General features: G+C 41.0%; 1 protein-coding gene and 1 non-coding gene across 4 annotated transcripts in view; both read left to right on the top strand.

Annotated features, from left to right (window-relative positions):
* The window catches only part of Cisd2 (CDGSH iron sulfur domain 2), a 39,733-nt gene extending 21,613 nt beyond the window's left edge, over positions 1–18,120 (top strand). For all 3 annotated transcript variants that reach the window (XM_087620637.1, XM_087620641.1, NM_001191608.3), the window contains 2 exon segments: positions 7,144–7,358; positions 15,591–18,120. In XM_087620637.1, the coding sequence (XP_087476763.1) occupies positions 7,144–7,358; positions 15,591–15,680 (305 nt within the window). In that variant the 3' untranslated portion in view covers positions 15,681–18,120.
* Positions 18,121–21,968: 3,848 nt separating this feature from the next.
* On the top strand, positions 21,969–22,089 carry Snora26 (small nucleolar RNA, H/ACA box 26). The gene has a single exon (XR_015679321.1). It is a non-coding gene; the product is annotated as a small nucleolar RNA SNORA26 (small nucleolar RNA).
* The last annotated feature ends 1,259 nt before the right edge of the window (positions 22,090–23,348 follow it).

Here is a 23,348-nt window from a genome sequence, read left to right as displayed (position 1 = left end):
TCCTTCCTTCCTTCCTTCCTTCCTTCCTTTCTTGATGTAATATTACTTGTTTCCCATGTTTATTTCCTACTTTATTTTGTTTCTCTGGTGATGTCAGTTCTTAATCTTACTAGTTACCGTAATTGCTGGTTATAAGTCATATAACTTTTAGGTTCCTGCTCAGTAACAGTCTTAAGTATGTTCTGAGTACTTTCCTAATTAGAAAAAAGGTAATTTGGTGCTGGAGAGATGGCTCAGCGGTTAAGAGCACTGACTGTTCTTCCAGAGGTCCTGAGTTCAAATCCCAGCAACCACATGGTGGCTCACAACCATCTGTAATGGGATCTGATGCCCTCTTCTGGTGTGTCTGAAGACAGTTAGAGTGTACTTATATATAATAAATAAATAAACCTTTTAAAAAAAACATGTAATTTTTCTTTGCCTTAAATTAGAAACAAAAAAAAATCGTCTAAGTTCTTTTAACTAAGAAAAAAATTTTAAGAAAATTCAACCATTTTACACTAAAGTACAAAGCAAAATGTTCCCTGTTTGTTTGTTTGTTTGCTTGCTTGTTTTTAATAGACCGAGTGCTGCTTGTCAGCCAGTTCTGTCTGGGAGGATAACTTAGTTATAGTCGAAATGCACTCTCTCACCTCACTTTAGCCTTCCTCCCATCTTCAATCCTGGCTTGTTTCCTAACCCGTGATCTCTCTTACAAAGGTGTCTCCAACCCACAGAAGAAACAAAGTCTCCTCTGTAGAGAGCACTTCACTGTGGGATTTCTGAGTGACAGATGCCTTTTTCCCATCCTTGTCCACCTGGGATGGGTGAAACAGAACTGGCTCTTTCTGCCCTGCATAGCCCCTTCCATTCAGCCCCCGTCAGAGGAAGCCTGTGCTGTGCATTGGTACAGTCTGACCAGCGCTCTTGTTATCGGGGCTGGTCTCTGCCACATTCTGTAACTGCTGACTGGCTCACTACTCAGCTGCTGTTTTATACTTTCTCCTGGGGGAGATGGATTACTTCACGTACCAGAGTCTTCCTTCCATGTATAAAGTAAAACCAGGAGTCTAAAATGAAGAAAAATCTTCCCTTCTTAACAGCCTGTTCAGTAACTAATCAACCACCAACAGCTCTTGACCTCACTCTCTAACCTACTAGCTGTTACATTCCCAGAGAATGAGTGAGGTGCGGTGCCTGCCTGTGTCACAGCAACCACTTGGGACTGAGGCACGAAGGCCTTGACAGCAGCCTGGACTACACAGTCAGTCCCTGGTCAGTTGGACCACAGTGTTTTGTTTTTAAAAGAAATTGGGAGTTATTCAGAGACCTCAGAAAATGACCACGGGCTGTTTATCAAGTTTACAGAACTTTGATACAGATGATTTCTCACAATTTTCCCTTTCTCTATCTTGACAACCTGTTACTTTAGATCCATGGGGGATTAATTTCTTCTGGACCAGTTTTGTAGATTTTTTTTTTATTGTTTTGAGACATAATCTGTAGCATATGCTGGTCAGATCCCACCTCAGGCCGCCACATTCTGGGTTATGAACCTGCACCACCACACCGGGTTTATTACATCTCTAGTAGGATTCTCGCCCTTCTTGCTCTAACTCATGGCCCTCCTCTAAGCCCTCCTCCACAGAGTCTAGCTTGACTTAGTAGATAGGTAATTCTCTAAGTGCAGTCACATACCTCAGTGTTCCCTGTCATGCCCAGGACAGTTTCCTGCATGCATATATATATATATATATATATATATATATATATATATATATATATGTATGTATGTATATATATATATATATATATATGTATGTATATATATATATATATTACTATAGCATATCAGTTTCTCACCACGTGACACCTGCTCACTTCTTTAATTCATCTTCCTCTGTATTCTGAGGATACCACGGCACTGAGTTTCCCAGGCATTCTAAGTGTCCGGTGTGTGCCTTGCCTGCTGTTAGCTCTGCCTGGGGAAGCAGCGCCTCCCTTTGCTGTCTGTGAACTGTTCTCTGGCCCCCACTTAGAAAGGTCGGTACAAGTGTCCCGGCTGCAGTTTTTGTTCATCTTGGCAGTGCATTATCACTTCTCTTCTACAGGGCTGCCAGACGGTTGTCCATGGTTTACAGCATTGTGTCCTTTTCTGTATGTCTATTCTGTTCTCTTTTGCGGCAGTTTGTCTATAGATTAGGTATCATCAAAATAGATCATTTCACTAACGTGTTAACGAGGGCTGTGTTAGTTTTAGAAGTAATTTCTAGAATCGTATCTCTGAAACATCTTAAAGCCTTTCTCTATCTTAATTTTGTAAGCTGTGGGAGAAGGTAAACAGACCCAATGGGAACCATCTAAATGTCAGTTTGATGAAGAATCAACTCAATTTAACTAGGATTCGTTGTAGCGTTTGGTTTATGTAAGAATAGTAAAGGACGGGGTGTGGAGTCTGGGAGAGGCGATGGTCATTTACACATCTGGAGCGTCATGTCATGGTAGAGCCTTTCAGTAGTGCTGTGCAGTTCTCGCTGAATGACAGGCAGGCTGGGAGGTTTTAACGTGTTCTGTGTCTTGAAGACGTGACTTTGACTGGCTTCGAACATCAGGTTTCTGCCTAGCTTCTTTCTTTCAGAAGCCCTTCCTGACTCTTAGCTACAGTTGCAGTCGACTCACTGCCATGCTGCCAGGCTGTTTGTGCGCTCCCTTGGTTTGCTTCGTTAATTTTACGTCACCTTGTTTGTTTGCTTCATGGCTCTTGCGTAGTACAGCCGTGACTATGATTTGTGTTTTGCTTCCTTATTGTCTGCCCTCTCCCCTCAGTCTCCATCAGTGAACAGCATCCCCATTCCTAATGCAGTCACTATAATATAGGGGTACTTAGTAACTAGTGTTGACTAAAGGAACGAATGGCTGTTATTTCTGTTTTACAGACAAATGAAACCTGGACTTAGACTAAAGATAAACAGTGCTTAAGTTGTTTGCTGTATTCCTGTTCTGCCCCAGGCACTGCACTGTGCACCTCATGTGTAGAAAGAGCAAGCAGCTACTGTTTCTATACTACACAGTTTCTCCACAAACTGGGTACTACTTATACAGGGAAAAATGGAAACGTCTTGATTCTCGAGGAGGAAATTCATGAGATTTTATTTGGAAGCATCCAGTATGCTCTAACATTTTTTATGCATGTGTATGCATGCTCACATGGATGTGTGCTGATGCACAGTATGCACATGTGTGTAGAGGCCGGACAGCAACCTCAAGTGTCATCCTCAGAATGCGGTCTGCCTACTCCGAGACACTGTCTCACTGGTCTGGAACTCACCACTTAGGCTAGACTGACTGGCCACTGAGCCTCGGGGACTCTCTTGTCTCTGCCTAATTACAAGTAGGTGCCACCATGCCTGGCTTTTTTTTTTTTTTTGGTTCTTTTTTTTCGGAGCTGGGGACCGAATCCAGGGCCTTGCGCTTCCTAGGTAAGCGCTCTACCACTGAGCTAAATCCCCAGCCCATGCCTGGCTTTTTAATGTGGGCTCTGGGGATTGGACCTGGGTTTTCACGATTATAGGGCAAGCATTTTAACAGACTGAGCCATCCCCTAAGCCTTCTGCCCTTAAATCAGTGACCTAAACCAGAAGGGGGCTGGCAAAATGGCTCACAGGGTAAAAACACCTGCTGTACAGACCTGACAGCCTGAATTAGACCTGCTTACTTCACAGTGGAAGAAGTCTGAACAGCCTGTTCCCTGACTACATGTGTCCGGTGGCAAATTCCCAGACATCATAAATAATAATAATAATAATAATAATAATAATAATAATAATAATAAATGAGGAAATGAGGAAGGGGCAGTTGGAAGATCTAAAAGCAAATGTTCAGGAATAGTAGAAGTTACCTGTAGAAGAAGAAACAGCATACTTTTGTTTTAGGTGATGTTCTCAGATCCATATAATTTCAAAACTCATTGTTCTGAACCTTAAATACAATGCTAAAGAAATTAAAGTATAAATTATGTACGTCTTAGTAAAAAGTAAATTAGCAGATTGAGCCAAGCACTGTTTAGGCACTGAGAATACAGTGGTGACGCAGACGTTTGACCATGGTGACCTCATGCTCTTGTAGACTTTTATTGTATGTGCGACACTTGGGAGTTTGAAAGAAGCCATTAAAACTCATGTTTCCAGGGCTTGGAGAGATGACTCGACAGTTAAGACCACTGGTTGCTCTTCCAGAGGACTCGGGTTTGATTCCCACACTGGGGCTCACAACCATCTGTGACTTGAGATCTGGCACCCTCTTTTGCCTTCTATAGGCACCAGACGAGGGTGGTAAACAAAACAGTCATACGTGTAATTTTTTTCTTTAATTTCTTAATAAAAACTTTTCCAAATGTTATTATGGAGTTGCAAAAATGATAAAAATAATCTTACATATTATAATATAGGATATAGACTATATAGGTAATAAAAATAGAAATATAACAAAGTGTTACCAATTCTTACTAGTATAATCTTTGAATAACTTTATTTTTTCTAAATTAAATTTTCATGTAATCCATGTTTTACAATTCTAAAACAATAAAATTTAAAATATGCATTATAAGGAGTACATTTCTTCAAGTTAGTTTGTGCACTGTTTGTAATTAGTAATGCTCTGTCCACCCCCAGAGTAACTAGTCTATATAAAAATATGCAGGGCAAGCAGCTTATCTTTCAAGGTTCTTTAGTTGAATCTTTTTACTTTATATTCTATTTTTTAAAGATTTATTTTATGCATATGAGTACACTGTAGCTGTCTTCAGACACACCAGAGGAGGGCATCAGATCCCATTACAGATGGTTGTGACCCACCATGTAGGTGCTGGGGATTGAACTCAGGACATCTGGAAGAGCAGTCAGTGCTTTTAACCACTGAGCCATCTCTCCAGCCCTTATTTTATATTCTTTAAGAAAAATCATTAGCCAGGTTGTGGTGGCCCAAGCCTTTACTCCCAGCACTCGGGAAGCAGAGGCCATTGAGTCTCTGAGGTAGTAGCTAGCCTGGTCTACAGAGCCTGGTCTAGGACTACACAGAGAAACCCTGTCTCAAAATTTTTTGGAAAATGAAACAAAGACTGTCATATTCAATATACCTAACGCAATTTAAATTGAGCTTTATAGATTGTATTGATTTCACTTTTAAAAAATTTGACTTAAAACAACCTCAAACGTGTACTCAGTGGTTTTATATGTTGCTACTTTTGTCATAGGAGTTAACAATAACTCGTATTATTATCGAGCAGTAGATTACCAAGGAATTAATTCTTCATAAGGTCAGTTTCTGAAGGACTGGAAATATAGCTTAGTTTACAAAGTGCCTGACAGGCATTCAGTGTCTAGTGCTGCGTAAGTCAGCTTGGTGGTGTACACCTGTAATCCTGTCAGCAGAAGGTAGAGGCATTTGTTCCCTGGTCAGGCTACCTTACAAAACAATAACAATACTAATACAAATAAATAATACATATTTAAGGATATGCATTGTTTAGGAGCAGGTGGCTGGGTGCAAGTGTGAGAACCAGAGGCCCAACATCCACCTTAAGAGCCTTAGTGTGAGGGATCAGAGACAGGCGGATCCCGAGGGCTTGCCAGTCAGTTAGCCTAGCAAAAAAGTGAGTTTCCAGTTCCGTGAGAGGCCTGTCTCAAGGCAAGAAGTCAGAGCAATAGAGGAAGACATCCAGTTTCTTAGTTTGGCTTTGTGTGCACAACTTACACATATACCACAGAAATACCAAGAGTCGGGATTTTAGGGGGGCTCCTCCACGTCTCTCTAGTGGTTTTCAAATACTATATTGAGTAATACTTAATATTTTTCTATATTGGACAATTTTCGCCTACATAGTAAGTTACTTCATTTCTGTCTCTGGCCCTGTTGGGTCAAATGCTTTTGTTTGCATTTTGGTAGGCACACTACCTCTGAGCTACAAGCTTGAAGAGTATTCGCAAGCCAGTGGGTTTGAATGGGTAGGGCGTAGCATCTCCTTAGAACAGTTCACCAAGAGAGAAACATTTCATTTCAGATCTGTGGATGTCACACGTAGTGCTGTAGAATAGGCTTTGGATTTAGGCTGAAGCTTAGCCCTGCTTAGAGTACATTTTATCCTATGTAATGTGATAACATGCAGGTCTCAAAGCTAGCAGGGTTAGATGAGTTCGTTCAGTTGCATTCTGAAGCGCAGTCCATCGCCTCTCATGAGTATTTCTTAGCATCCTTTGGCACATAGCCCAGCGGTAGTGCCTAGCAGGGTGTCAGGCAGTCAGCTGGTGCCCAGAGATACCTGGGAGCACTCAGACATTCGAGAGCCGTTTATTAGCATTGTTTGTACTTCATGTGCTCAAAAGACTGACTGGATACTCTGAACGGTATTTAATAAGCAACTTAAAGTGGGAACATTCAATGTCTGAATGTTCCAACTAAAATAGTCCTTTTTTAAAGGATCGTCTGTTTTACTTAAAAGGTAAGTTGTTTGATCAGGACTTATTGTATGGGAGAAGAATATATTTTCAATAAAGAAAAGTAAGTTTAAACATTTGTGGCTTTGTTTTGTCTGAAATTATAAATCAGTAGTAAAATTTTTATGGAAATTCCATTATATGGTTTTAAATATGGCATTAAGAAGGAACGAGTGAAATTTAATAAGACATTTTTGTTCGTAATTATGTTGATGATAATTCCAGATAAAAGTAAGTACAAGCACAAATATTTAAGGAGATAGGATTTTTTTTATAAAGATTTATTTATTAATTTATTATATATAAGCACACTGTAGCTATCTTCAGACACACCAGAAGAGGGCATCAGATCTCATTACAGATGGTTGTGAGCCACCATGTGGTTGCTGGGATTTGAACTCAGGACCTCTGGAAGACCAGTCGGTGCTCTTAACCCCTGAGCCATCTCTCCAGCCCGAGATAGGATATTTAAAGTAATATTTGTTTCCAAAAACTTCAGTTTCACAAATGGAGTTAGCCTACAGATAAAATTAGATAATCGGAGTTGGGCTGGGTCTGCCCGTATACAGTTTACCCACAAGGAGTGAGGTCATGAGAAGCGCAGGAAAGGCGCACTGGTGAGGTGCACAGGCTGTGTGAGCACTGTGCATTCTGACATCCGTGCTGTGTTCAGTTGCAGAATGGCTCCGCTTACTGCCCTTCCTTGGTGTACTTGCACTCCTCGGCTACCTTGCAGTTCGTCCATTCTTCCCGAAGAAGAAGCAACAGAAGGATAGCTTGATTAACCTTAAGATACAGAAAGAAAATCCCAAAGTGGTGAACGAAATAAACATTGAAGACCTGAATCTTACGAAAGCAGCTTATTGTAGGTGTTGGCGCTCCAAGACGGTAAGATACCCACTTATACATAGGATAAATTGTGTGGGGTTAGGACGATTTTGCCCCTTCAAGCCCCAATTTTGAAATTGTGTGAGCTTAGGAATTGTTCCGTGCTGTTTGGTATTCAAAGCTGATAGTCCCATGGTGAAGTCTGCCCTTTTTTACTGGGTAGCGCCTGCAGTAGAGAGCAGCAACCATTGAGCTCTGCTGCCCTCATGCTGTTAGCGTTTGTCCAGAGCAGTGTATTTACATAGTGTGCATGCGTGTGTGCGTGTGTGTGACAGAGACACAGAGCGAGGGTGTGGGTGAGAGGGAGGGAGGGGGAATTTAAGATTTAATGAAATGGGGCCTAAACTCTGATGTGTAAATAATTACTAAGATTTGATGGCAGTCTGTCACTTGGGCAGGTTAAGCGGGTTGCCAGCTTTCTCTCTCTCTCTCTCTCATTGTCTCTTTTTTTTTTTTTTTTTTTTTTTTTTTTTTATTAACTTGAGTATTTCTTATATACATTTCAAGTGTTATTCCCTTTCCCGGTTTCCGGGCAAAATCCCCCTCCCCCCTCCCCTTCCTTATGGGTGTTCCCCTCCCAACCCTCCCCCCATTGCCGCCCTCCCCCCATAGTCTAGTTCACTGGGGGTTCAGTCTTAGCAGGACCCAGGGCTTCCCCTTCCACTGGTGCTCTTACTAGGATATTCATTGCTACCTATGGGGTCAGAGTCCAGGGTCAGTCCATATATAGTCTTTAGGTAGTGGCTTAGTCCCTGGAAGCTCTGGTTGCTTGACATTGTTGTACTTTTGGGGTCTCGAGCCCCTTCAAGCTCTTCCAGTTCTTTCTCTGATTCCTTCAACGGGGGACCTATTCTCAGTTCAGTGGTTTGCTGCTGGCATTCGCCTCTGTATTTGCTGTATTCTGGCTGTGTCTCTCAGGAGCGATCTACATCCGGCTCCTGTCAGTCTGCACTTCTTTGCTTCATCCATCTTGTCTAATTGGGTGGCTGTATATGTATGGGCCACATGTGGGGCAGGCTCTGATTGGGTGTTCCTTCAGTCTCTGTTTTAATTTTTGCCTCTCCCTTCCCTGCCAAGGGTATTCTTTTTCCTCATTTAAAGAAGGAGTGAAGCACTCACATTTTGATCATCCGTCTTGAGTTTCGTTTGTTCTAGGGATCTAGGTTAATTCAAGCATTTGGGCTAATAGCCACTTATCAATGAGTGCATACCATGTATGTCTTTCTGTGATTGGGTTAGCTCACTCAGGATGATATTTTCCAGTTCCAACCATTTGCCTACGAATTTCATAAACTCGTTGTTTTTGATAGCTGAGTAATATTCCATTGTGTAGATGTACCACATTTTCTGTATCCATTCCTCTGTTGAAGGGCATCTGGGTTCTTTCCATTTTCTGGCTATTATAAATAAGGCTGCGATGAACATAGTGGAGCACGTGTCTCTTTTATATGTTGAGGCATCTTTTGGGTATATGCCCAAGAGAGGTATAGCTGGATCCTCAGGCAGTTCAATGTCCAATTTTCTGAGGAACCTCCAGACTGATTTCCAGAATGGTTTTACCAGTCTGCAATCCCACCAACAATGGAGGAGTGTTCCTCTTTCTCCACATCCTCGCCAGCATCTGCTGTCACCTGAGTTTTTGATCTTAGCCATTCTCACTGGTGTGAGGTGAAATCTCAGGGTTGTTTTGATTTGCATTTCCCTTATGACTAAAGATGTTGAACATTTCTTTAGGTGTTTCTCAGCCATTCGGCATTCCTCAGCTGTGAATTCTTTGTTTAGCTCTGAACCCCATTTTTTAATAGGGTTATTTGTTTCCCTGCGGTCTAACTTCTTGAGTTCTTTGTATATTTTGGATATAAGGCCTCTATCTGTTGTAGGATTGGTAAAGATCTTTTCCCAATCTGTTGGTTGCCGTTTTGTCCTAACCACCGTGTCCTTTGCCTTACAGAAGCTTTGCAGTTTTATGAGATCCCATTTGTCGATTCTTGATCTTAGAGCATAAGCCATTGGTGTTTTGTTCAGGAAATTTTTTCCAGTGCCCATGTGTTCCAGATGCTTCCCTAGTTTTTCTTCTATTAGTTTGAGTGTGTCTGGTTTGATGTGGAGGTCCTTGATCCACTTGGACTTAAGCTTTGTACAGGGTGATAAGCATGGATCGATCTGCATTCTTCTACATGTTGCCCTCCAGTTGAACCAGCACCATTTGCTGAAAATGCTATCTTTTTTCCATTGGATGGTTTTGGCTCCTTTGTCAAAAATCAAGTGACCATAGGTGTGTGGGTTCATTTCTGGGTCTTCAATTCTATTCCATTGGTCTATCTGTCTGTCTCTGTACCAATACCATGCAGTTTTTATCACTATTGCTCTGTAATACTGCTTGAGTTCAGGGATAGTGATTCCCCCTGAAGTCCTTTTATTGTTGAGGATAGCTTTAGCTATCCTGGGTTTTTGTTATTCCAGATGAATTTGCAAATTGTTCTGTCTAACTCTTTGAAGAATTGGATTGGTATTTTGATGGGGATTGCATTGAGTCTGTAGATTGCTTTTGGTAAAATGGCCATTTTTACTATATTAATCCTGCCAATCCATGAGCATGGGAGATCTTTCCATCTTCTGAGGTCTTCTTCAATTTCTTTCCTCAGTGTCTTGAAGTTCTTATTGTACAGATCTTTTACTTGCTTGGTTAAAGTCACACCGAGGTACTTTATATTATTTGGGTCTATTATGAAGGGTGTCGTTTCCCTAATTTCTTTCTCGGCTTGTTTCTCTTTTGTATAGAGGAAGGCAACTGATTTATTTGAGTTAATTTTATACCCAGCCACTTTGCTGAAGTTGTTTATCAGCTTTAGTAGTTCTCTGGTGGAACTCTTGGGATCACTTAAATATACTATCATGTCATCTGCAAATAGTGATATTTTGACTTCTTTTCCGATCTGTATCCCCTTGATCTCCTTTTGTTGTCTGATTGCTCTGGCTAGAACTTCAAGAACTATATTGAATAAGTAGGGAGAGAGTGGGCAGCCTTGTCTAGTCCCTGATTTTAGTGGGATTGCTTCAAGTTTCTCTCCATTTAGTTTAATGTTAGCAACTGGTTTGCTGTATATGGCTTTTACTATGTTTAGGTATGGGCCTTGAATTCCTATTCTTTCCAGGACTTTTATCATGAAGGGGTGTTGAATTTTGTCAAATGCTTTCTCAGCATCTAATGAAATGATCATGTGGTTTTGTTCTTTCAGTTTGTTTATATGATGGATCACGTTGATGGTTTTCCGTATATTAAACCATCCCTGCATGCCTGGGATGAAGCCTACTTGATCATGGTGGATGATTGTTTTGATGTGCTCTTGAATTCGGTTTGCCAGAATTTTATTGAGTATTTTTGCGTCGATATTCATAAGGGAAATTGGTCTGAAGTTCTCTTTCTTTGTTGTGTCTTTGTGTGGTTTAGGTATAAGAGTAATTGTGGCTTCGTAGAAGGAATTCGGTAGTGCTCCATCTGTTTCAATTTTGTGGAATAGTTTGGATAATATTGGTATGAGGTCTTCTATGAAGGTTTGATAGAATTCTGCACTAAACCCGTCTGGACCTGGGCTCTTTTTGGTTGGAAGACCTTTAATGACTGCTTCTATTTCCTTAGGAGTTATGGGGTTGTTTAACTGGTTTATCTGTTCCTGATTTAACTTCGATACCTGGTATCTGTCTAGGAAATTGTCCATTTCCTGAAGATTTTCAAATTTTGTTGAATATAGGTTTTTATAGTAAGATCTGATGATTTTTTGAATTTCCTCTGAATCTGTAGTTATGTCTCCCTTTTCATTTCTAATTTTGTTAATTTGGACGCACTCTCTGTGTCCTCTCGTTAGTCTGGCTAAGGGTTTATCTATCTTGTTGATTTTCTCAAAGAACCAACTTTTGGTTCTGTTGATTCTTTCTATGGTCCTTTTTGTTTCTACTTGGTTGATTTCAGCTCTGAGTTTGATTATTTCCTGCCTTCTACTCCTCCTGGGTGTATTTGCTTCTTTTTGTTCTAGAGCTTTTAGGTGTGCTGTCAAGCTGCTGACATATGCTCTTTCCTGTTTCTTTCTGCAGGCACTCAGCGCTATGAGTTTTCCTCTTAACACAGCTTTCATTGTGTCCCATAAGTTTGGGTATGTTGTATCTTCATTTTCATTAAATTCTAAAAAGTTTTTAATTTCTTTCTTTATTTCTTCCTTGACCAGGTTATCATTGAGTAGAGCATTGTTCAATTTCCACGTATATGTGGGCATTCTTCCCTTATTGTTATTGAAGACCAGTTTTAGGCCGTGGTGGTCCGATAGCACGCATGGGATTATCTCTATCTTTCTGTACCTGTTGAGGCCCGTTTTTTGACCAATTATATGGTCAATTTTGGAGAAAGTACCATGAGGAGCTGAGAAGAAGGTATATCCTTTTGCTTTAGGATAGAATGTTCTATAAATATCCGTTAAGTCCATTTGGCTCATGACTTCTCTTAGTCTGTCGACATCACTGTTTAATTTCTGTTTCCATGATCTGTCCATTGATGAGAGTGGGGTGTTGAAGTCTCCCACTATTATTGTGTGAGGTGCAATGTGTGTTTTGAGCTTTAGTAAGGTTTCTTTTACGTATGTAGGTGCCCTTGTATTTGGGGCATAGATATTTAGGATTGAGAGTTCATCTTGGTGGATTTTTCCTTTGATGAATATGAAGTGTCCTTCCTTATCATTTTTGATGACTTTTAGTTGGAAATTGATTTTATTTGATATTAGAATGGCTACTCCAGCTTGCTTCTTCTGACCATTTGCTTGGAAAGTTGTTTTCCAGCCTTTCACTCTGAGGTAGTGTCTGTCTTTGTCTCTGAGGTGTGTTTCCTGTAGGCAGCAGAATGCAGGGTCCTCATTGCGTATCCAGTTTGTTAATCTATGTCTTTTTATTGGGGAGTTGAGGCCATTGATATTGAGAGATATTAAGGAATAGTGATTATTGCTTCCCTTTATATTCATATTTGGATGTGAGGTTATGTTTGTGTGCTTTCATTCTCTTTGTTTTGTTGCCAAGACAATTAGTTTCTTGCTTCTTCTAGGGTATAGCTTGCCTCCTTATGTTGGGCTTTACCATTTATTATCCTTTGTAGTGCTGGATTTGTAGAAAGATATTGTGTAAATTCGGTTTTGTCATGGAATATCTTGGTTTCTCCATCAATGTTAATTGAGAGTTTTGCTGGATACAGTAACCTGGGCTGGCATTTGTGTTCTCTTAGGGTCTGTATGACATCAGTCCCGGATCTTCTGGCCTTCATAGTTTCTGGCGAGAAGTCTGGTGTGATTCTGATAGGTCTCCCTTTATATGTTACTTGACCTTTTTCCCTTACTGCTTTTAATATTCTTTCTTTATTTTGTGCGTTTGGTGTTTTGACAATTATGTGACGGGAGGTGTTTCTTTTCTGGTCCAATCTATTTGGAGTTCTGTAGGCTTCTTGTATGTCTATGGGTATCTCTTTTTTTAGGTTAGGGAAGTTTTCTTCTATGATTTTGTTGAAGATATTTACTGGTCCTTTGAGCTGGGAGTCTTCACTCTCTTCTATACCTATTATCCTTAGGTTTGATCTTCTCATTGAGTCCTGGATTTCCTGTATGTTTTGGACCAGTAGCTTTTTCCGCTTTACATTATCTTTGACAGTTGAGTCAATGATTTCTATGGAATCTTCTGCTCCTGAGATTCTCTCTTCCATCTCTTGAATTCTGTTGGTGAGGCTTGTATCTACAGCTCCTTTTCTCTTCTTTTGGTTTTCTATATCCAGGGTTGTTTCCATGTGTTCTTTCTTGATTGCTTCTATTTCCATTTTTAATTCCTTCAACTGTTTGATTGTGTTTTCCTGGAATTCTTTCAGGGATTTTTGCGATTCCTCTCTGTAGGCTTCTACTTGTTCTCTAAGGGAGTTCTTCATGTCTTTCTTGAAGTCCTCCAGCATCATGATCAAATATGATTTTGAAAATAGATCTTGCTTTTCTGGTGTGTTTGGATATTCCATGTTTGTTTTGATGGGAGAATTGGGCTCCGATGGTGCCATGTAGTCTTGGTTTCTGTTGCTTGGGTTCCTGCGCTTGCCTCTCGCCATCAGATTATCTCTAGTGTTACTTTGTTCTGCTATTTCTGACAGTGGCTAGACTGTCCTATAAGCCTGTGTGACAGGAGTGCTGTAGACCTGTTTTCCTCTCTTTCAGTCAGTTATGGGGACAGAGTGTTCTGCTTTCTGGCGTGTAGTTTTTCCTCTCTACAGGTCTTCAGCTGTTCCTGTGGGCCTGTGTCTTGAGTTCACCAGGCAGCTTTCTTGCAGCAGAAAATTTGGTCTTACCTGTGGTCCCGAGGCTCAGGTTCGCTCGTGGGGTGCTGCCCACGGGCTCTCTGCAGCGGCAGCAACCAGGAAGACCTGTGCCGCCCCTTCCGGGAGCTTCAGTGCACCAGGGTTCCAGATGGTCTTTGGCTTTTTCCTCTGGCGTCCGAGATGTGTGTGCAGGGAGCAGTCACTTCTGGTTTCCCAGGCTTGTCTGCCTCTCTGAAGGTTTAGCTCTCCCTCCCACGGGATTTGGGTGCAGAGAACTGTTTATCCGGTCTGTTTCTTTCAGGTTCCGGCGGTGTCTCAGGGACAGGGGTCCTGCCGCTCCTGGGCTCTCTCATTGTCTCTTGCTCTCTCTTTGTATATCTGTTATCCTCCCTCTCTCTCCCTTCTTCCCTCCCTTTCTCTCACACACCAGGGTCTCCTATCTCTCACTAATCTCTGGTTTGGGGAGTTTTTTTGCCATTGTTTGTTTTGTTTGTCAGCCTTCTCCACAGGTGTAGTGGATGTTTTGAAGACTTAGTGATGGGTTCGGTCCCCAGCTCCGAAAAAAAGAACCAAAAAAAAAAAAAAAAGACTTAGTGAAAGGCTACATATAAAATACCTTACGTAGAACAAGGTAGTAAATGGAGCCATAATAACATACGTTTTAATGGGGGAAGTGAACTGGGGGTGGTAAATATTCCAGCTGATAAAATCTGTTTTCTTGTGTTTGACAGTTATTTAAGTATGATGTTTTTGTTACATTCTTTGCAGCAGGGAAATTTTACAAACAGTGTAATAGGCCTCAGTGAAACCGCAACTGATGGGATATTGGGGAGTCAATATAAATCACGCTTTTAAAGAACCGTTTACTGGGAAGATTGAGTTTTTACGGCACAGGTGTAAGGACCTGAGTTCTGGTCTCAGAATCCCCATAATAGCCCAGCATGGTGCTGTGCTCCTGTGGATGAGGGTGGGAGTATGTGGGGGTAGAGGAGGCCCAGGCCAACCAGCAGTGACATCGCAGGTTCAATGAGAGGTCCTCTCTCAAAAACGAAGGTGGAAAAGCAACTGAAGAAGACATGGCTGTGTCACCCTGGCCTCCGTATGAACTCCTTGGGTAAACACGCATACCCTATACACAGGCATCCAGGCATGTAAGGCACCTGAGGTCCTGCTTTAATACAAGAAAAACGTATTGCAATAGGATTACAGTTTTACTTTTAAAAAATGAATGCCATGGAGCTAGAGAGATGGCTCAGTGGTTAAGAACACCACCTGCTCTTCCAGAGGTCCTGAGTTCAATTCCCAGGAACCACATGGTGGCTCACAACTGTCTGTATTGGAATCTGATGCCCTCTTCTGAAGACAGTGACAGTGTACTTATATAAAACAAATAAATAAATCTTAGGGAAAAAAATGAATGCTATAATAAATTCATTGGAAAACCTATAATAAGATACTGATTATAACTATCATCAGACAGATCGACCATTTACAGCACACCTTTTAATATCTCACAAACTTTACAGTATGAGTTTTATAACATTGTAAAGTTGACTTCGCATGTACATTTTTTTATTTAAATGAGAAATTAGCTCAAATGTAGAACTTCATAGAAATTAAAAGCGTATTTTGAGCCCTTTTTAAAGTTTAATAGTCACTGAGAAGGATCACTGTGTAGACCAGGCTAGCCTCACACTCTGCCTCTGCCTCCCGAGAGCTGGGACGGATTTTCCAGTTTTCCTCACATTGCCTGAGGCATGGGACAGTGGGTGTGGTCTGTCAGGAAGCTCTCTGATGAACTTGTGTGGTAGTGAGAGGCACACTGGCCCCATGAGCTTTTCACAGACGTCTCTAGTTCATGAATCCTGCTGTAAAGTAACATTTGCAATTCTTCTTCCTTTCAGTTCCCTGCCTGTGACGGGTCCCACAATAAGCACAATGAGTTGACAGGCGATAACGTGGGTCCTCTCATCCTGAGGAAGAAAGAAGTATAGCAGTAGCCACGGAGACGAACCTCTGGCAACGTTTCCGCCCTTGTTGTGCATAGAAAAAGATCTTTGCAAGTTTTAACTATTGGTACTGGCTGAATAATTATTCTGCCAGTTATTTTCTTGCTACACTACTGCTTATATTTGGTACTTTATATATTCAGTCATTTGTACAGAAATCAAATGGTCAAGTCTGATTCTGAAATCAAGTTTAATGTGTCTTTCAACAATAAAGTCAGCACTTCAAATTTTAATTAATTGGGAATTTAAAGTTTGACTGTGGGGCAAAAGTTATTTCTTTGCATATCAGCATTTCAACAGAACGTATATTTAAAAAGAAAATTCTCCCTTGTTCTGTTAAATGTATCTTCTTCATATTGTCATGCTTTGCTCATTTGAAGTCATTTGCCATTTTTTGGCTTTCTGTGGAACTCTCCTGCTTTTAGAAGAATTGTGGTAAATATTGCCATCAAGAATACTTTGAGGCATAAAACCCCTTGTTTTATCTTATTACAATGATTATTCCAATTTCTAAAGAGTAAATTTTCAGTGAGAAACAACTATTTTCATCATAAAAATGATTCACCTTACAAAAGCTTTGTTGTGCGTGCGTGCGTGCGTGCGTGCGTGTGTGCGTGTGTGCAGTGCCTAACTCGGTGACTGCTGGGTGGCAAGAGCACTTATGAGCTACAGTTTGAAGATCACTTAGATATAAAGCATATCTGAATTTGCATTAAGATGATGCATAGTTCATTGCCCAAAATTGTTTTATCTTTTGTGTAGTTAATTATAGAGAAATGACAACAGGGTATTAAGTTACTTGTACTCCAGTGGATTGAATTTGTACATACTGAGGGAAAATATTTTGATCTTTTTTTAAAAAGAGATAACTTCTTTATTGTATTTTTTTAACTTCACAAAATATAGATAAAACACTTGTGTATGCATGATGGCAGAAAAAGTCTGGAAAGAAGGACGTATGACAGTATAATCGGCCCGCACAGATAAGGACGAGGACTTAGCAAGGGTTACTGCTTTTACTTTCTATTTCTCTCTTGTTCCTCTCCAACAAACATTTCTATACCTTTAATAGTTTTTTTAAGTTGAGGCTTTGAATAAAATTGTCATGGCACAGTTAGGCTCTTCAGGCCCATATGATGAGACCTTTGATTGATTGTCTGAAGATAGAGTGGAGTCAGCATTACAGCAAGCATAATCACAAATGGATTAGACCTCGGCTGTGCACGGAAAGGAAGCCACACCTGTGTTACACGGCAAATACTGAAAAAAAACAAAAAACAAACACTCATTTTACTTTCCAGCTCCTAAGTGAATGATACGTCAAGGGTATATATAGGATATAGAAAGAAGGTGAGGTTTACAAAGTAATTCAGCTCTGACACAGAACCACATTTCCTCCAGAAACAGAGTAAAAGCAAGACAGTTAGATTTGGGGACCCTCATTTGTGAAGGCTGCTGGGTTAGGTGGGCCATCTCCAGGATTCCTTATTTACTCAACGAGCACATAGTGAGCCGGTGCCACATGCAGTCTGTGTGTTCTCTTTTTTTTTTGGTTTTTTTTTTTTTTTTTTTGGAGCTAGGGACTGAACCCAGGGCCTTGCGCTTCCTAGGCAAGCACTCTACCACTGAGCTAAATCCCCAACTCGTGTTCTCTTTCTTTAGCTACCATATCTAGCAGTTTGAGAAAGACTAGTGACGGCAAGCTGAAAATGATTACGAGTCAACTTGTCACATAATTAAGTTACACTGACACATTTTATAGTCTTAGTTTGTGTATTGTGAAGTGTACATGTTAAAGCAAATAGATATGTTTTAGAAAGACTTATTTCATGTGTGTGAGTGTGTGAGAGTGTGTGTGTGTGTGTGTGTGTGTGTGTGCGTGCATCATGCACATGCCTGGTGCCCGAGGAACCCAGAGAGAATGCTGGATCCCCTGGAACTGGAACTAACAGACAGTTGTGAGCCACCCTGTGGGTGCTGGGAACTGAACCCTGGTCTTCTACAAGAACAGCCAGTGCTATTAACAACTGAGCCATCTCTCTAACCCTGTAAAACCTTTAATAAAAGAGGCTGTGATTGGTTTGAAGTAACAGCTGAAGTGTGGAAGGAATCGTATAATATTACGGAAGGTAAAAGTGGTACAGTTGTGTTTGTCTGCTCACTTACTCTCGTGGTACTAAGGGTGGAACCCAGGGCCTCACACATTCTGGTAATAGCCCTTTACACTGAACTCCATCTTGTGTCGTATCTTTTTAATAGTATACACCATTGAAACAAAATACAAAAAGGTTTTCCATATAGGTTTACTGGAATTTTTGAATTATTTGTAATTTTAGCCTACTATCAGAAGTCTTTTTAGTTTTATTTTACACATCTCATGTAATAGCTATCCTTAAAATATTAAAGATATCACCCACTTGGTTCATGATGTTTTCTTTTTATTTATGTATATGCGTATACACATGGGTTTGCAGATGGGAGTGTGGAGGCCTAGAGGTCAGTGTGCAGTGTCTTCCTCAATCATTCTTTCACTGTCTTAGGGTTTTACTGTTCTGAGCAGACACCATGACCCAGGCAACTCTTAAAGAACAACATTTAATTGGGGGTGAATTACAGGTTCAAAGGTTCAGTCCATTATCATCAAGGCAGGAGCATGGCAGCGTCCTGGCAGGCATGGTACAGGAGGAGCGGAGAGTTTTACATCTTCATCTGAAGGCTGCTAGCAGGATACTGACTTCCAGGCAGCCAGCACTAGGATATTAAAGCCCACACCACAGTGACACACCTACTCCAACAAGGCCACACCTTCTAACAGTGCCACTCCCTGGACCAAGCATATCCAAACCATCACACTCACTGAATCTGGAGCTCATAGATTGAACTAGGCTGGCCAGCCTAGTGAGGCCCAGAACCGTTCTTGTCCCTGCCTCCCAGCACCCAGGTCACAGTTATGCACCTCAGTGAGCGCCAGGCAGCAGAACTCAGGTTCTCCAGAGCTGTCCATCTCTGGAACCATAGTCTTCCCATGTAGGTATAAGAAACATTAAGTCTTTGTGGTAATAAAGCTAAGAATTAGTGAATATCTATGTACACCAGACTACATCAAGCATGGTACTGGGACCGTAAATATCTCAAGTAAAGTCAGTGATTTCCACTGTGTGATTTTACCTTTGGAAATTATCCGTGCTGGGGGAGCTTTACAAGGTCAGAGCTCCAAACTCAGAATTCTTCCTGCCTAAAGCCGGGGGTTGGGGGTGGGGGAGTAGAGCCTTGCTCTTCTGTGGCCGTGGGGACTCCAGAGACCCTTTATTCAGTGCACCTAAGCGCCTGCACTATCCGATTAACAGCTCAGCACAAGGTCGGGTGCCTTTTTTTTTTTTTTTTTTTTTTTTTTTTTGTGGTCATTCTGCTTCTGCAAAACCCTTGCTGCAATGCACAGCAACAGTCTTTGAAAACAATTGTTCTAGTTCCTGCCATACTTTAGGCTTCCCAGAAGGCACATTTATTGGAAATAGGTAGTCTAAAATGAAATGGTCAACCTTTAATTTTGTCAAATAAGAACAGCGAGAAAAGTGAAAATTGTCTCAGAATGTAAGTCTAGTGCCGTGAGAAGAAAATAGTTCCCTCCCCTCCACATTTTTCACTCAAAAACACACTGTTACTATACTATTCCCAGAAGTCCATGTCTGGTAGCAGGCTGGGGTTTTAGTAAGCGTTCCCATGAGCGCTAGAGTTGCGATCATCTGTAAATTCAGAGTTCTGTCGTGTCGTTTACACAGGCACTGAATAACCAAACACACAGGAACTGATAAACTACTTGAGCGTTCTAGAACCTTCCAGAAACAGCTTTCTTACATGACTCACGGCTGTTATGAGGGCCACCTAACCTGCTGACTTAGAGCACTACTTATTCCTTACTCAGCAAACAAGCACCAGCCTTACAAAATACCAGGTATCCCAAGAGCATTAGCAGGTTGGCGGGCTAATGACTCATTTGTGTGGATAATTAAGCCAAGTCGTGTTGTGGAGAGCTCGTCACAGCTCAGCTGCGAGTTTGCTGCCTCCTGATGAGTCACTGAAGTGCTTTTGTGTTTTGTAACCTAATTCGTTAATAAGTTTATAGGAAGCCAATTAAGGCGGCAGCTGATCCGTATAATTTTTTTCATAGTCTTTGATTAGAAATGTCAGACTGTATTCTTAAACTATTGTAAAGCGCCAGTCTAAAACAAAACAAAACAAAACAAAAACAGGTGACTGTTGTTGTATTCGATACCTACCCAACAAGTTTAAGGAATTGGATTTCACTCATTTACATTCGGCCGGGGCTGCATCGCCAATATGAAAAAGTGTAAGGATGTCGAACTGGTCACGTGGTCCAAAGCCAGCGCCGGAGCCCCTTCCGTCTTCCTTCTGCTTATTTTTCCTTCATAGCAAATTCCAGCTAGTTTGGTTATCTGTCTTCTATTCCTAAACATAACACTTGTATCAAGAACATTCTATCCGGAGGCAGGTCACCAATAAAATGTGACGGCTGCACCAGAGAAATAACCAAAAAAAACAAGTGAGAATTGAAAACAGGAGGCGAGCAGCTTGAGATTTAATGGAGAACCCTGCATCTCGGCTCCTGGGGACATCTCAGCGTCCGAATTCTACAAGTCACGTTTCATGATAGATTTGCATCAGGTAGTGTGAAAGCTGAGAAGGAAAGATGTTCACCCATGCAGTACCCACTTTGAAAGCTTAGTGCTTAACATGGTACAGCCAGGTGGAAAAGGTATCCGGGGTGCTCTCGGTATGTGAGGGCTTTATTGCAAGAGGTTTCCCCACTGGGCTGAAACAGTTTGAAACTTGATTGCGAACTCACGGCATGATATGATTTTCTAAAATACGGCAGGCGGTATTTAAGTCACACATATTATGTTAGAGAATTTGCCCACTGCAGGGGCAACTGAAAGCCCTGTTTTCAAGCCACGTGTGCGACTGTTACTGTGATTGCCTCCACGTCTCTGGTGCACGCAGACTGGATTAGGGAGGACATCTTGTTTCTGCTTTCTTTGTTTAACTGCCGCATCTGACCCCATGCTTTTGTTCGTAATGGGTTTTGACTGGAAGCTTGACTTTTTTTTTTTTTTTTTTTTTTTATGTCACTCAGTATGTCAACTAGTTTATCTTTTGCAGAAGTCTTGCAGCAGTCTTTAAATACAGTAGAGTTAGTTCGTTAAGGACGTTGAAGCTATGCTCTGAAAGACAGTAATAGGGCTTTTCAGCTCAGGGTGAAGCTCTCACTTGGCAGGGGGTTAAATGCTCAGGTGCATGGCCTGTTAAGAAACGATGCTTTAAACAGTCTTGTTGCGGAGTCCTCGGACTCCGCCAAGAGGGCCTGGGAATTGAACTCAGGATCTCAGATTTGGCAGCACCGTTGAGGTTTGCTCTTTCGATGTTTTCTAATGATAAGCACTGGCCCCCAAGGCCTGGTTGCTCCCAGGAAGGAGAGAATCTGCATGTACAATGTGACCTTGCTACGTGGCTAACAGTATTGATTAAATAAAGATGCCAACAGCTAATAGCTGGACAGAAGAGACCCAGGTGGGGCTTGGGGTGCCTGGGCTTGGAGTTAGAGGAAACCATGAGGAGGAGGAAGAAGGTGAAAAAAAAAAAAAGATGCCAGGGGTAAGAACCTTAAAATAATGGCCACGTGGGCTGGCTAATTGGAGTTAAGAGCAGTCCAGATGAAACATGGCAAATTATATAATGGGATTATTGGCTGGACGTTGAAGCTATGCTGGGAAATAGACACAATAGCATAGAGGATGTGATGATTAAAACTTATAGATATAAAAATTGTCTGTGTGTTTTTTAATCCATAAACAAAATAGTCTAGGGCAGGGTAGAAACCCTGGATTGGCATTAAAAATATTCAACAACAAGCACCTCTACACACTAAGCCATTTTACCAGTCCTAAAATTATTTTTTAATGATGGAATAGATTAGAAAGAGTAAGGGAGAGGGAAAATGAGATTGAAAGTGGAAAAGCTTTGTAGCAAATGATAACATAATAAAAATTGGTAACTCATAATAATATGGGAGAAATTGGGAGATGGAAAAGTAGTGAATATATATTTTTAAGGTTTATTTTTTATTTTATATATTAGGGTATTTTGCCTCCATGTATGTCTGTTTTACCATGTAAATGCTTGGATCTCCTGGAATCGGAGTTATGGAAAAGAAGATAAATAAATTCTGCTATTAAATCCCATTGTGCGCCCTTTCCTGTGCCCTTTTAAGGTTGTTGTGGTACTTTAAGGGGCTAACACAGACAGGTAAAGGAACTTTCCATAAAACCCAGAGAGGAAAACTACACCTCCTCTTTGGATCCTGTCTAGAGTCACAGAAGAAAAAAAAAAAAAAAAGAAAGGAAGAAATCCCACTGTGAAATTTTACAATTATGTGCATACAATAAATTTAAAACATGAAATAACTGAATAGTTATAGTTGAAACTTGAAACTATTGAGTCTGCTTATATATATATATATATATACACATATATATATCATAGAAGTATGGGTATTTATTGTGCTAATTTCATTTCTTTTGAATGCATACCCGTAAGTATATGGACATAAGGATAGCTGGACATACAGTGAAATTAGTTTTTTTTTTTAAATCTATTTATTCTATATAAGTACACTATAGCTATCTTCAGACACACCAGAAGAGGGCATCAGATCCCATTACAGATGGTTGTGAGCCGCCATGTGGTTGCTGGGATTTGAACTCAGGACCTCTGGAAGAGCAGTCAGTGCTCTTAACCACTGAGCCATCTCTCCAGCCCAAAATCAGTTTTTTCAAAAGAACTTTGATACTGTTCATCATAGTGTTTGTATCTAATAACTTCCCAACAAAGTGTACTGCATGCCCCTCCCCAGCATTTGTTAGTTTTGTCTTTTGTCTTTTGCCTTTTTTTTTTAATAATAGCCATTCAGACTGAAGAGAGAATAGATCTCATTGTGGTTTTGATTAAATAGAGGAGGCTGAGAAGTGAGAGAAATGGAGATAGAAGGAGTTTAGATTAATAGGTACCAAACCAGTATTAGGAGTACGTTCTAGTGTTCTGTAGCCCAGTTGGGCAGCCACAGCTCACAATAACCTTTTACCTACTTTATGAGTAGTTAGAGGGAAAAGGGTGTCAGAGGCGTCAAGCTAAGTGATGACAAGAAGTTAGAACATTCATTATCTTGACTTCATCCGTACATACTGTACACATTTATTGAACTATCTACGTTCTATAAGCCCTAGGCTATAAAGACCTGAATCCTTTGCTGCCATTTGGTGTTCTGTGACCCAAAGATGCCATGTTGGGATGTTGATTGACATTAGTAAGCCAGATGTGCCCTTTCTCTGGTCTTTTCCCACACCAGAACCCCGAGGATTTACTCTACCTACTTCAGCCGGTGGTGGGGCGGGGCGCTCAAGCCTCTGGTTGGCCGCTTGCTTTCACTAGATGAGAACTTGTCAGGGTGTGTGCGCTACTGCCTCCTTGTGGTCATATGTTCTTCACTTGCGCAGCACCATACAAATTCAGTGCCAGAAACCTGAACAGCATGCATTTCTCCTGGCCACATCTTATCAAGCCACTGCAGTTGCTGGATGT

The sequence above is a fragment of the Rattus norvegicus genome, chromosome 2 (assembly GCF_021556685.1).
Source record: "Rattus norvegicus strain SHRSP/BbbUtx chromosome 2, alternate assembly SHRSP_T2T, whole genome shotgun sequence".
In the NCBI taxonomy this organism is placed as follows: Eukaryota; Metazoa; Chordata; class Mammalia; order Rodentia; family Muridae; genus Rattus; species Rattus norvegicus.
This window is presented reverse-complemented; position numbering and strand designations above follow the sequence as displayed.